At 41.9% G+C, this 14,541-nt stretch overlaps 2 protein-coding genes across 2 annotated transcripts; one reads left to right on the top strand and one right to left on the bottom strand.

Moving 5' to 3' along the window:
• Positions 1-4,498: 4,498 nt before the first annotated feature.
• LOC136533996 (uncharacterized) lies at positions 4,499-5,686 on the bottom strand. The gene is made up of 5 exons (XM_066526503.1): positions 5,551-5,686; positions 5,319-5,444; positions 5,053-5,247; positions 4,815-4,937; positions 4,499-4,680 (listed from the first exon to the last, which is right to left on the bottom strand). Exons 1-5 carry the CDS (start codon positions 5,653-5,655, stop codon positions 4,567-4,569), a joined length of 663 nt encoding a protein of 220 aa, XP_066382600.1. The 5' UTR covers positions 5,656-5,686; the 3' UTR covers positions 4,499-4,566.
• Positions 5,687-6,024: 338 nt separating this feature from the next.
• On the top strand, positions 6,025-10,088 carry LOC136533997 (phosphoglycerate mutase-like protein 1). The gene is made up of 8 exons (XM_066526504.1): positions 6,025-6,375; positions 8,090-8,169; positions 8,745-8,907; positions 9,106-9,180; positions 9,273-9,361; positions 9,560-9,679; positions 9,813-9,857; positions 9,968-10,088. The coding sequence occupies exons 1-8, from the start codon at positions 6,025-6,027 to the stop codon at positions 10,086-10,088; spliced, it is 1,044 nt and encodes a 347-aa protein (XP_066382601.1).
• Positions 10,089-14,541: the final 4,453 nt, after the last annotated feature.

The following is a 14,541-nucleotide window of genomic DNA, read 5'->3' as shown; positions in this document are numbered from 1 at the left end:
CCCAGCGCGGAGGGCCGCGGTGGTCGCCTCCGTCGCCGCCTTCGTCGAGTCCGCCGGATTCCCGCGCGCCCTCGCCGCCCTCCAGTCCGAGGCCAGCCTCGAGGTACCAACTCCCCTGTAATCCGATCACATGATGAAACCTCGAATCAATTTGGTTTGTGTTCATTCTGATTCCATTCACTACTCTTTCATATGGAGAAATCGAGCATATTTCCTTTGTGTACTAGAAAACCTGTGGCGCGGCGTTGCCGCGCCATGTTGAGCTAGCCAGTGGTGATTCTACGTGGGATTTCTAACGTTTAGAATTTCTTTTGTTTGATGTCTAATTACTTTTGTATCAACGAGGGCAAGGAAATGAAAGCACCTTCGTAGCAATAGTGTAAGGGTAAATATGTTTGATTATTTATTCTTCTATTCTTAAAAAATATGCTTTCGGTTGAGATTGCAAAGTCTTTTTGCTTCGTAGCATACATTAAGCTCTGACATTATGTAAGTGAGAGTAGAGGAAGAGAGAAATGCAATTGTTTTCCGATGACATTTGACTCAAACTGAGCAGAAAATGTTGTGTCTACTACCTTGAAATTCTATAGTGTTGTTTAAACTACATGATTTGAGGCGTCAAGATCTCACAAATGTAAAATTACGGTGCCATGAAATTTGCTTGCTGCAATGTAGATAAGTTCCATGTAAGGAATAAAGTGGTACTTTTTGTGCCACAAAAGTAATATGCATACTCCATTTTATTTGTAGGAGACTTTGATAGATCCATCACAGTGCATCTATCTCAACAGTTGCGTGGACACAATATGGCATATTCCTCCATCTTGCGTTTTTTATATTTTGGGGAACTGGCATATTCCTCCATCTTGCGTTTTTTATATTTTGGGGAACTGATAGCTACTACTACATGTAGGCCTAATTTAGAAACTCCAATCCCTCCGAGATCCCGGACTTTTCCCTGTGTGGGTAATCCATGGAGATATCATTCTAATTATTATTCTAGTTCTTAGTGGGGGGTTTTCCATCCCTGAGTTTTGCTCCCTCTTGCTTCCAAAAGAGCCCCTAATAGTATAGACTCCTGTTCAAGTAACAATGATAATATGCTTCATAAGCTCCACCAGGTTCTCAGATCAAGCATATGAGAATGTCTCCTCTGATCTGTAAATTTGCATAGAGTCAATACTAAGATGTGAACATTTCATATTAGCTACAACAACTGGTTGCATACAGTGCTTACCAAAAAACATCACGGCATATCTGATGGCTCAGAAGGTGCACTGAAGTATATGAGCATGTCTCCTCTGATCTTTATATTTTACAATGCTTACCAAAAACATCAGGGTATATCTGATGGCTACAAAGCGGCACTGAATATGTGTGATCCAACACTATTTGTCTTGGTGTATTTGGTGGGCTATATGAATATGTTGAAAAGCAGCATGTCTTTGGGAATTGAAACCACTGCTAATCAAAACCGATGAAGTTATTACTGTTGTTGCCTATTAGTGAGACATGCATATATTCACTGTCGCTGCAATTTGGTCATACATCCAAGGAACATGTACTGACTGTAGATTACCTTAATAAAAAAAAATTCTATGTGAAGTTTGCTTGCTCGATCATCTCATTATTTTGTGTTATGTTGAAATCATAAGTTCATGAAAGCTTGCTCTAAGTACAGGCTTAGCAAAATACAGCGTGTGAGAATAAAGCATAGGTAACGTAAAGAGTATAAACTTTAAGTTAGTAACAAATTAAAAAAATAGAATACCAAAATGGAAATACCTTCTTCGGTTCTGCAAGTTATAGACTGTGTAGTGATATGAAAGACATAAATAAACTCGATTTTATGTTAATTTAAGTGCTAGTCTGAAACCATTCAGGTACTTACTGAATTCTTTTATATTCATCTAAGTGCTCTAGTTAATCCCCTAAACCAAAGTGCTCTTATGTTAATTTCAGTGTGATGTACACCTTACTGACATGAGAATGCTTGTAGGTTGTAGCCATGTTAAGGTAAGATAAAGGCAATTAAAGAACAAGTGTTGCCCATTTGCAATAAGCACCAGTGAGCAACTCCTGATGACCGTGCTGAAATCTAACCTACTAACTGAAAAAATAATAATATCATCAAAACTGAAGTACGAATGTGTGTAGTACCATTACCAAAAAATAAAGCAGTTGGATTTATAGAGTTGAGTAATGCAGAATTAAAGTACATATATATCACTGCAGTACTGCACTCTGCTCAATGTCTGCCTGCTGATTCGTGCTCATTACATAGATTAGACTACTATGTATAGTTTTATGTTTCTGATAAATCATTATGTAGATTGGACTACTATGTATAGTTTTCTGTTTATGATGAATCCATGTCTAGCGTTGTAGATGAGATGAGTGGTCCTGGTTTGTGAACTGAGGTTTGGATTCGGAAGTGGAGGATCTCTCTGCATATCAATATCCATTCACCGATTTTGATGCGTTAGACCTATAGTGGTAGATTGTTAAGAGGGCGCCCTTTGTGCTATTACTACTTAATGTACTCTCTTGTAAGTAGTGATACATGTTGTCACTTTGCCTTTGTTTAGAGAGTAATCTGCTAGTTTCCCTTTTGTTTTTTTGCTTGCCTTTTAAGTGAGTAGTCTTCTTTGGCAGTAGCTCAGCATCCTTCAGGTTCTCATTACTTTATCATTTGTTGAGTGTTCCTAGAAAGCTCTCAGATTTGACGGCGGCCCAGCCGCGCCGCTGCCCCCTCCCCCAGCGCGAGGGCCGCGGTGGTCGCCTCCGTCGCCGCCTTCGTCGAGTCCGCCGGATTCCCGCGCGCCCTCGCCACCCTCTAGTCCGAGGCCAGCCTCGAGGTACCAACTCCCCTATAATCCGATCACATGATGAAACCTCGAATCAATTTGGTTTGTGTTCATTCTGATTTCAAAATTGTTTTGTTGTTAATCTGCATAGTTTTCATATGCCTCTTTGCGGTGGCTGCTTCTTTTAATTAGGTCTATATGCAATTTCACATATATCATTTTGTTTGAGTGACCTTGTGGTAAACTGTTCTGAAATAATTATCAGACTATCAAAATATCTGTATCGTTTGAGAGAAATAGGATCAAAGTAGGATCTTGCTTCTTCTAGATAATTCTGACATGTCAAGCTCATGTGGCAAGGAATGCTCCACTGTCTTCTTTGACATGTGATCGAAGTAGGACTAGTAGTTAGCTTTTATATTTAGGAGATGAGTGGTATTTGCATATATTAATATTGCAACCATATCAACAATTTCAATACATAATCAAACATTTCTTAGATTTAAACGTAGAACATGGAAATCAATTATTCATCTGGGATATCTGGCATGGGAAATGCATGTTGGTAATAATGGCACATTTTGGTTAAAACATTAAGCAACTGAAAAGGACCTGCCTCAAATGGTACCAACCAATCTTAAGCAGCAACTTTCAGTTGACAAAGACTGTAGTGGTTTGAGTGTCTCTGAACCACAGAAAATCAATTATTGGCTTATGAGCCACCAATAATATCATCCATACACTTCAACATAAGTACTGTTCCCCCACAGCATACAGCTTTGGATTGTTGTTTAGTCAAAAATCAAAACATGACTACTTTGTGATGGTGAATTTGTGATGGTGCTCAGTGCATGCTCACTGCTCTGCTCAATGATGTGCAGGAGCTACTACAAGTGCATCGCCGACAATTGCAACGTGCGCAAGCAGATCGAGAGGGCGTCCACCGACCCCAGGTGCGTCCTGACGACGTACATAGGCCGCCACAACCACGACCTGCCAGGACGGGGCAACAAAGCCTCCGCGGGCGGCTCTTCTGCTGATCCGGCCCCTCCATCTGCGAACACGGCTAGTGGAAGTGGGGCGTTTCAGGAGAATTGGGGGGCTCGGCAGCTGAACGAGGAGTTCTAGCCGGGAAATGAATGATTGGCCATTGGCCTCTGTGGAGTGTGGCTTTCCTGGGTGTGAATAATAGAGGCTGGGTCATTGATTCTTTTGGGTAGGTGTTTCTGCTGGCTAATTGTTATTTGATGAGATTTCAACTGTTGTAGAGGAGCTGACATGTTGATTTCGGCTAAACATGTGCTTGTGCTGCATGGTATGTACATTTGTTTTATCTTTATTTATTTCTTGTCCTTTCACATTTTTTTGTTTTTCTCATGAGAAAATTTCTAGCTGAAGAATCGAAGGAACAAGGAAAGAACTCGTGTGGTGATGTAACTGAACCATTAGTAATCATGAACTGAAAACACATACATGTATTTCGTTAATTTCAAAAATGAAAAGAAAACAGAGACATATATATACATCTTCAGAGTTCAGAATGCAGATTGCTGCAATATCTTTTTTTTCCTCCTCTTTTGGGGCAATGATCAACAAGTATTTACACAAATCTGTGTGCAGTGTTTCTTAGCTCACAAACTTGAGTTAGTTCCTACAACTATCTACCGATCTATACAACAGCATCACAACAAGAACATCTACAAACCACACTCTCTTTTGCTTTTCCTGAAAGTTAGTGCCCTACAGTAACATGACAGATTTACTCATCAGCTGCAGTTATCAGCGTCGGTATCTGCCCGTTGTCGGCGAAGTCGATCTTGTTCAGCCTCATGCAGCACAAGACATGCTCTGGCAACTCCTCAGCCTTTTGTGCCTGCAACCAGTATCAGACCATGGCTAAGTTACAGACATTCAGTCAAGGGGTCACTTTTCTTTTTTTCTTTTTCTTTCTTTTTGAAACAAATCAAGCGGTCACTTTTTAGCCAGGAGCAGAAGAAAATTAAGTACCTGAATAGTTAGACCAAGATCAAGAACGCCATGCTTGAGCCGCTCCCAGAAGGTCTCGAGCCCTTTTTGCGATATGAAGCTGAACCGATGGACATCGAGATCGATCTCAAAGTAATTTGGACCCTACATTATCAATGAAAACACACACATTTTTTATGTTTCAGTCAGAACTGAAAACACATTTTACTATTTCAACACTTGTTTGTCTATAAACTAGAGAGCAAATGCAGTCAGTTACCTTGTAGAATTTGTGTTGTGGGCGAGATAGAACAGGCTTCTGATTGTAGGTCTGCACAAGCTTCCTCTCTGCCGTGCTCAGCTGCAGGTCTTCAGGGTTTGCCAAACCAGCCAGGATCTTCAGCCTCTCTGTGTATGGCACAATGCTGTCTACTGGGAATCCCTTCACCTTTTTGGTTTCCTCATTCATAAGCCTCTACATAACTAGTCAGTCAGAAACTTTGCCTAGAGGTGCTTTATCTATACAACTATACAAGAGAAATCTACCTTGATGCTATCCTGCAATTGAGGAGAAATCTCCTTGTCAAAGCTGTCAGATAACTTGAAATACAGAACTAGGCTTATCCCATCAACGTCGTTATCGCCAAACACTGTAGCAGGATAGGTGGGCAACTGCACAAACAAGTAAACTTGTCAAGCTCAGAAGCCAGAACTAACCAATTAACAATCAGTAGTTAAAAAGCAATGATTAAGAACCCTTTACGACCTACTGAATTACCTGAATGTTGACAATGAGGAGAGTAGGAAATGTCTCATGTGTCTTCAGAGACGGAAGCGAGAGGTGCTGTGCAATGTGATGAATCTTCCTTGTGTAGGCGAACATGTCTGCTCCAATAGACTAACTAAAGAGAGCATACTACAATTTCTAACCTAGTATACGAAAACCATCAATCCTGTAAGACCATACCCCTTTTGCCAATTGAAAACAAGCACTGTATGCTATGATGAACACACAATTGCAAGTGATTTGTATGAACTACTCTAGTAGTTACGATATTCTCTGAACTAAGAATCAAAAGACATGAACTTGCAGCAGCGAGAAACCAACCTGGGTAACGCCTACGCCGGGTAAAGTGCGCGAGAAGCGCGCAATGAGGTCAGCCGCGAGGGACGCGCCGCCGCAGTTCACCGCCAAGAGCGTGGCCACGTGGGTGGCGGAGCGCCCGCGTCCGCTTCCTCGGCGGTGCGCACGATGGCCAGCAGCGCCGGCGGCGCCAGCGCGAGGCGCGTGACGCCGAACCTGCCCCTAGTCGTGTGCAGCATGCCAGCACTAGCGTCGGTGTCGGCGCCGGCGCCTCCTCCTCATGGCGCGCTTGGATCTAGGTTTCATGGCCCCCATCCTCTCCTGCCTCCTCTTGCTCCACCAAGGACGAACGCCGAGGGCGGCGCCCGAGCGGAGTACGGCGAGGAGGAGGGCGACGCCCGAGCGGATGACGGCGAGGAGGAACGAGGGGGTAGGGGTGACCCGTTGCCCTACGCCCGGCCTCCTCCCATCGGCGGCGGCGGTGGCTCGCAGGACAGCGGCGGTGAAACCCTAGAAGAAGTAAACGACATATTCATTTAACTAACTATACTAATTGTATTATCCATCCTAACTATATTACTCAAAACATTATTTTTGCATTTATAGAGTTACCGTTTTACCCTTTATCAAAAAAAAACTACGAGAATGAAATTACCGCCCAGTCCTAATCCCCACATTTGCGGAGGCAATGGAAGGCGATTTTTGCGTATATGGCCCACCGATCATAGACACAGCAATCGCCTCCCGTTGCCTTCGTCCCATTGCCTCCCGTTGCCTTCTACCTTTGTTGCCGTCGGATTGGCCGCTCTCGGTCGATGTCAGCCATCGAATTTTTCTCCAATTATTGTAAAAAATTTCTATACATTAGTATTGAAACGCAGCCACGATGGAGGTGAGCCAGCTGGACTAACGTGAGGTATCAAAATGCATCATTTCATATGGTTTACGACTGATCTGGACTGTGTGGTTGGATTTGTGAGTGTATATAAGAAGATAATATCACTATAAGAAGTTCATACCAGGATGTCATAAATTCTTATTTGAAGTGTTGAACAATTAAAAAATATGTTAAAAATGATACTACAAATTACAGCTTAGATGGGCCGTTTTTGTCTGGGACATACTAGCCTGTACTGTACATGTGACATTTTTTTTATTAAAAAAGGGGAGGGTCGCGGTATTGGGAGAAGTGACGATGACTCGGGATGGAGATGCATGCATGGATGTGTTAATCTAAATGATGATTACTGGCAGAAGCAAACAAGATTGTTTGGCGTGTTGTGTGGGTCACTGCGGCTGGGGCGCTGGGCTGGCCAAATATAATCCGTATAGACTATAGACTGATTACTGCCGCCGCAGTGAGCATAATTAGGCATCATTGTCCGCAGTGCAACAAGCATTTAAAAATTTGTGTAACAAAAAATAAGGAATTTTTTAGAGGATAGAAATACATCTTCGTTCTCTTCCTTCACAAATCCATCCCTTGTCAGCGACCATGCATACTGAGTGCTTCTTATCGGAATTCTGCTTATTATTATTATTATTAATTCCCTCGCTGCTCCTCCTTCCGACTCCAAGGAGTCGTACGTCCTGCCCAGAATGCTCTGCTCCGGCTAAAGGACAATCTTTATTTCCTTCCCTTCCTTAGAAGCTGCCGTAAAAATACAACCCAAATGACCTGCAAGTACAAAAGTTGCTACAGTACGCTCCTTGTTCAGTGCAAAACCTGTGCCTCAAACCTGCACAAATAATGCCTCTTGTATGTATGTCACCAACAAAGTGCCAAGATGTCAGTCTATACTCATTTACTTAGGCCGGTGCAGGCCATTTTTGCTGTACATGCATGATTCGTGAGGACCCATTTTGCGTTGCTGCCATTCACACTTGCTAAATGTGCTAGTCCTTCCCCTGGCCTGGCACCATCAAGATGGAACGACATTATTGTCCATCTTTGGATCAATCAATCAGTGTTACCTTCTGTGGTTGTCAACCAATTTTAGTTCCTATTTAATTTAATTGTAGTATAAGTATTCAAATCAAACAATTCATGTGTTATAGTAATTCTATACATTGGTTCATTTTCTAGGCCTGCAGGTAATTAATTTTGACCAAAATGTCAGCCAGATGTATTTCTTTGATTTTTTTTTCCACTTCCATGTTTCGTTGGTAAGATTTACTTATTAAATAATGAACTTATAGGGATTTTTTTTTGGAACAAATAATGAACTTATAGGTTGGCCGCCTGCGAGAGCATGTGAAAAAATGTGGACTTGCAGAAAATATTGAGCTGGTTATTTCCTCTCCTTTATTGAGGTACAGTTTTGCATGACCTTTTTTATTTGTTGTCCTGCGTCCTCTTGTAATAATAACCTTTCTAATGTTTCAGAAATCATTATAAAAAAATGTTCAGAAATGGTGTTCTTCAGTGTTGGAGTTGTTTTTATTCCTTCTTACAAAAAGGGGAACATATCAGCTACTAGGATAAATTGTACCTCTGCTTAGAAAAGCAGATTAGATCGATTGAAACCAAATTTCATTCCCCTTGAACCTCTTCTCCGCTGTGTATGTCAGTTTTTCCTTAGTGAGTTTGGTAATTTCACCATATCATTGTACATGTTCAGCTTAAGGTACTATGTCCTGCTGATTTTCCGAAATGCAGGCTCTTATTGTTGTTAAGTCAAAACTCTGCATTTCTAATTCTGGTTCTACAAGTTGGAGTAAAATTATGAGATTTACAAGTGCATTCTTGCGTGTGCTTGTGCCCTCTCTAGCCCAACATGAATTCACTCCTGGTTGAGGCATAGTACATACTTTGATTGAGGGTGCATTGCAGCTGTACGATCAAAATAACTAAAGGGACCTCACTATAATTTCATTATGTTCTAAAGGACTATGCAGACTGCAGTGGGAGTTTTTGGTGGTGAAAGCTATAGTAACGGTGTGAGTGTGCCTCCACTGATGGTGGAGAATGCTGCAGACAGTGGACGCCCGGCAGTTTCAAGTCTGAACTGCCCCCCATTCCTTGCTGTTGAGGCCTGCAGGGAGCGCTTGGTACGTACCTACTTCCTTTTTTTTTTTCTGAAGAACACACTCCTACAACATGTCAACATGAACATACTTGTTACATGCATGTATCTTGCTGAACGAGGTTATGATAATCCAGTGCCTCAGTTGCATTGGTTTTTGTTGTTAACAGAGTGCTGTAGTTCCAAGTTCTTTTTGTTTGATCATCATCACCGTTAAGTGCAGGGTGTCCATCCTTGCAACAAGAGGAGGAGCATAACAGAGTACCGTACTCTCTTCCCTGCCATTGATTTTTCGCTGGCAAGTATCTCTTGTTATTCGCTGTGGTGTTTCAAGTTTCTAGTGGTTCACTGCTATAAGATATATATGTATGTACTCCCTTTGTTTTACAGATAGAGAGCGATGAAGATGTTCTTTGGGTACCAGATGTCAGAGAGACCTTTGAGTCGCTCGCAGAAAGGGGTATGAAGTTCATTGACTGGTAATTTGTTTTTCCCTCCAGTATCAGTTCAGTTCATTTCTTTTCTGTGAATATATATCTCACCATGCAACATTATGAGCGCCTAGTGTTGCCTATGTCATTTCGAAACAGCTTCTCATTAATTTGGTATTATGAATAATCACACAATCAACATCTTGTTCTAGGATCTGGAACTGAAGACATGGAAATTACTTGCAGGTTATGGACAAGAGAAGAGAGGGAGATAGCCATCGTCACCCATAGCGGTCTATTATGCCATACCTTACGTATGTACAGCAAGGAGTGTCATCCAACCGTAAGACAAGAAGTGAGCAAGTAGTAAGTGTCTTTGATATTTTTCTCATTATTTTGCCTGCAGCTGCAGTTTTTTTTTCATTTAATGAATTACCCACATCAGGGGCATATATATACTATGTGTTTTGCTGACTTTGCTTGGTTGTTTTATATGCAGCTTTGCAAACTGCGAGCTCCGGTCCTTGGTACTGGTTGACAGGAGGTCAGTACTGCACTGCACGCACCCTTGTGTTTTGCTTCCAACTTAGTATATGAGAACACATTGTAAGAGTAGTCACAATGATTTGATTCGATCTTGCTTGTATGATGCAGTATGCTTGGTTCAGATCGCCCCAGTTACAACTACCCTGGCAAAATCCCAGCCGGACTTGATCGGCCCAGTGATGATGTCGCTGCGGACATGAAGCAGCCTTGCATTGAGGAATCTCAATAGTCAAGACAACCTGAGCGGCTGAGCCTGCCTGAGGCTTGTTTCGTGTTCACCACTGATTCCTTGATTGTTTTTGTCATCCCGTTCTGAAACTTCCCTAACTGCATTCAGTCGAAGCTAAAGGTCTACAGAGAGACTTATCATCTACAGAGAGTATTGTCATTGTTTCATCTGTTTCCTCTGGACTTCACATTTGTGAAGATGAGTGTATTGATACTCTTTTTCTTTACAGAGGATCAGAGGATAGCACTGAAATTAAATGATAATATGTGCACTGTACCTGTACGCCTTCAATTCACACTAGCCAGCGTCGTGAACACCCAGGCCCTTGCATTGCATTGCGAGTATAGATGTACAGAAAGGCCACAGCCCGCTAGCCTAGCACGAAGCCTGCCTTTTTGGCCCGGCCCAAGCACTACATTAATCTCCAATTCCAAATTTCCGGAGTTGCTGGTCTCTCAACTCCTGTCCCATAGCCACTCAGTCCTCGCTCGTCACTATCTCCCCATTCCCAGTCTGCCTCCCCGCTTCCGCTCTGCGGCTCTTTATATCGGCCAGTATCAATGGAGTTTAATCGGAGTTTCATGGGCACTAAATATGCTGATGTGGCACCATATTGATGAAGAGAGAGATGATAAAAATTTCATAGGAGTAGAGAGAGTTTCATGGAGATGAAACTCTTCTGCACTGTTTCCAAAATATGGATGTGTTGGAAACTGGGACTTGGCACCCCCGTTGAGACGGGCCTAAATGCCGCCGCCTCGGCTCATGCCCGATGCTCGAATCATGCTATCTCTCGTAGCCGCTTGCCCACTTTGTCTTCCACGCCGCAGCACCATATTTTTCATGTGTTTCAGATGTATGTTTCATCTGGATGTTGCACGTGTTTCATCTAGATGTTGTATATGTTGAATGGTTGTTGTTGACGGTAGTTAACAACCATCATAAACCGTCAATATAACTTAAATAAATGCATGGATATGATCATCAACATAGGTTTAGGGGTTTAAACTAACAAATTCTATAAGTTTTGGTGAATATGTGTTTTCAGCACGGTTTATCTAGAAAACCGTCAAGGTGGACCCAAACATCAGAATTAATCGTAATTATCCGTGATGAAAACACCTCCGAAAGACTCTAGGAGACACCAGGAGGCAAACCACCGAAGCAGAGGGCATGAAGCCGCCAAGTGCGGCCGGCCGGCCCCACCAGTAGGCCGACCGGCCTAGGGGGCCCATAGGTCAGCCTCACTTTGTGAGGTCGGTTCTCCACCGCCTTAGGGATTGCATCTATGCCGTTCTTTTAAGTCAGTTTGATCAGAGGGCTCAGGATTGATGGTTCCCCCTATATATACTATCCCCTGCCACCACCACCCAGGCATCATCAATCCTTGATCAAATTATTCAATCAAGAGACCAAACCCTAATCAGAAGAGAAGAACCTCAGAGCTCTACCATATTTAGGGAATAGCTAGATAGATTAGATCTAGAGGGAGGCAAGCTTCGCTTGAATTCCTGATCTCGTCAAGAGCGTGGCTTGGTATGGCCCCTGTATCCTCTCTTGTATGTTTCATTATTCATATGTTTGCTACAATTGATTCGACATTGTTCTTAATATTATTCATGTTCTTAGTTATCATGTTCATCGTCTACTTTGATTATATACTTAGTATAGCTATATTATCTTTATATTCAAGCAAAAGTTCGTATAGCGCTCGCTCTAAAGTACACAAGGTGAGTGGTTGACATTGTGTAAGCGTGGTGCTTATACGTTGTTTACCTGCGGATGCACCCAATATTCCGGGCCATGTGGTAGATCGCGAGTGTGACACTCTCGTTGAGTCCTTTATAGTCCACTCCCCGAATATAGGTCAAGTAGGATCTAGTTACGAAGGAAGTCATGCTCTATTCTTGATCTTTCTTAGTAATATCTCTTATGTGTAGATATGAAGTTGATCTCAACCATGATTATTAAGTATAATTGCACTAATCATAGTATGTTTTGACTTGTAATTAAGAATGACTTAGGAATTATGTCTCTATTATCTACTTAACCATGCTAGTGCCATCTAAATGAGTAATCTGAGTGTTCATTATCATTTATCATTGTCATTCATATTTCATTTATCTCTTGATTTACCTCTGTTGTGAGTAGAAGTTTGAGTATGGTTTATGTCTCCATCATATGTATAAGTTATCAATATATTCCATCCGCCGGTCCTTCCCTGTGATAAAAATATAAATAACGATACCTGAAAGACTCCCAGGTGAAATGCTACAATGATAAATTATCTGTGCGCTTGCCGATCCCTTCATATACATTTTTGCATTCTTTCTAGTCACCATAAAATACTTAAGCACTTCTTAGTGTCATTCTAGAAATGACGCTAGAAAGTACCAACGAGCATTTCTGGCATCCCAGCTAGGGATGACAACTTAGCAAAAGTGATGTTAAGAAATATCAACTAACATTAGGTGGCTACTTAAACAAGTAACAAGTTAATAAATACCGACAAGCATTTCTAGCGCCGTTGTCGGGGAAGGTAGCTAGACAGAAGGAATATTGGTAAACTTTGACCTACTAATGTGATCGAAAAACCATTGATCTCTGCTCAAACAGGTTTACCCTTATTCTATCTACTTTTATATCTTATGTAGGGTAATGTATGACCAGTTTTGACCTTGTGACAAACTACGTTAAAAATCCAGAAGCACTACTTAGGTGAACTGAGACTAAACTCAAGAAAGTTTTAGCTTTAGAATCGGAAGACAACCTATCGGTGTTTCATAAACCACTACTAGAAATATCCACTTCTATGATGAAAATGTTAATGAAAAATCCGAAACCATCATAGAAGAGCGCTTTTTATGACGAATATTTCCGTTTCGTCATAGATCGGTGGATGACGAATATTTCCGTTTCGTCATAGATCGGTGGTGACAATCCTGCAACCCTCCCTTTCTATGACAAAATCAGACATCGTCACAAAAAAACGTCATAGAAGAGCGCAGGGTTTCTTCACACATCACCCGTGCGACTCATATGTGACGATCTCCTTTAAAACTGTGACGAACAGGACTTCATCATTGAACTAATTACACATATGTGATGAACAATATTCGATCTATAACGAATGGTTTCGTCATATATCTCCACACGGTACTTTCTCCATCCAATGTGTACCTGTGGGACCTGCAGTTACTCAACCGTGACGCTTGCAATTCATCGTAAAAGTCTTATCAGAATTCTACTTATTATTATTATTATTAATTCCCTCGCTGCTCCTTCTGACTCCAAGGAGTCGTGGTCCTGTTCGGCTGGTATTAAAGCCGGCTGATAAGCCGATCTTGGCTGATTTGTTGTGAGAGAAAAATACTGTAGATTCTAACTGATAAGCCAGCTGATAAGTTCAAACGAACATGCCCACGTCGTGCCCAAAATGGTCTACTCCGGCCAAAGGACAATCTTTATTTCCTTCCCTTCCTTAGAAGCTGCCGTAAAAATACAACCCAAATGACCTGCACAAGTAATGCCTCTTGTATGTATGTCACCAACAAGGTGCCAAGATGTCAGTCTATACTCATCTTATTTACTTAGGCCGGTGCAGGCCATTTTTGCTGTACATGCATGATTCGTGAGGACCCATTTTGCGTTGCTGCCATTCACACTTGCTAAATGTGCTAGTCCTTCCCCTGGCCTGGCACCATCAAGATGGAACGACATTATTGTCCATCTTTCGATCAATCAATCAGTGTTACCTTCTGTGGTTGTCAACCAATTTTAGTTCCTATTTAATTTAATTGTAGTATAAGTATTCAAATCAAACAATTCATGTGTTATAGTAATTCTATACATTGGTTCATTTTCTAGGCCTGCAGGTAATTAATTTTGACCAAAATGTCAGCCAGATGTATTTCTATGATTTTTTCCACTTCCATGTTTCGTTGGTAAGATTTACTTATTAAATAATGAACTTATAGGGATTTTTTTTTGGGAACAAATAATGAACTTATAGGTTGACCGCCTGCCAGAGCATGTAAAAAAATGTGGACTTGCAGAAAAGATTGAGCTGGTTATTTCCTCTCCTTTATTGAGGTACAGTTTTGCATGACCTTTTTTTTATTTGGGGAGAATTGTCTGTTGGACATCCAAAGTGATGGTCCTTCATTGGCGGACACCCACTTTAGAGCATTTTGTCAGAAGACACTCTGGTTCGGTGAAATTAAGCCACAGGACACCGCAGACCGGTTGCAGCCGGTTGAGGAGAGAGAACAGCGGTGAAATGACATTCTTACCCTGCCGCTTTCTTCTTCCTCTCTCCCTTTCTCCAGTTCTGAACCGGGCCAAAAATTCCCCGCGATGCTAACTGACGCTCATCCTTTTGGCCATCTTCGATCCCGGACAACATCGGACTCGGGTTCCTCTGGCGCGCTATAGCCCCTCGTCCACATCCTCG

This window comes from Miscanthus floridulus, unplaced genomic scaffold (genome assembly GCF_019320115.1).
Source record: "Miscanthus floridulus cultivar M001 unplaced genomic scaffold, ASM1932011v1 os_1395, whole genome shotgun sequence".
Taxonomy (NCBI): Eukaryota; Viridiplantae; Streptophyta; class Magnoliopsida; order Poales; family Poaceae; genus Miscanthus; species Miscanthus floridulus.
This window is presented reverse-complemented; position numbering and strand designations above follow the sequence as displayed.

Bases quoted from the DNA above. Each gene is read 5' to 3' on its own strand.
- LOC136533996 (XM_066526503.1), bottom strand. From the start codon at position 5,655: ATGTTCGCCTACACAAGGAAGATTCATCACATTGCACAGCACCTCTCG. The intron at 5,445-5,550 runs GTAATTCAGTAG...TTGTTTGTGCAG, and splicing joins TCCTCATTGTCAACATTCAG to TTGCCCACCTATCCTGCTAC. The intron at 4,681-4,814 runs GTACTTAATTTT...TACTGGTTGCAG, and splicing joins ATCTTGGTCTAACTATTCAG to GCACAAAAGGCTGAGGAGTT.
- LOC136533997 (XM_066526504.1), top strand. From the start codon at position 6,025: ATGGCCAGCAGCGCCGGCGGCGCCAGCGCGAGGCGCGTGACGCCGAAC. The intron at 6,376-8,089 runs GTAAACGACATA...ATGAACTTATAG, and splicing joins GCGGTGAAACCCTAGAAGAA to GTTGGCCGCCTGCGAGAGCA. The intron at 9,362-9,559 runs GTAATTTGTTTT...AATTACTTGCAG, and splicing joins GGTATGAAGTTCATTGACTG to GTTATGGACAAGAGAAGAGA.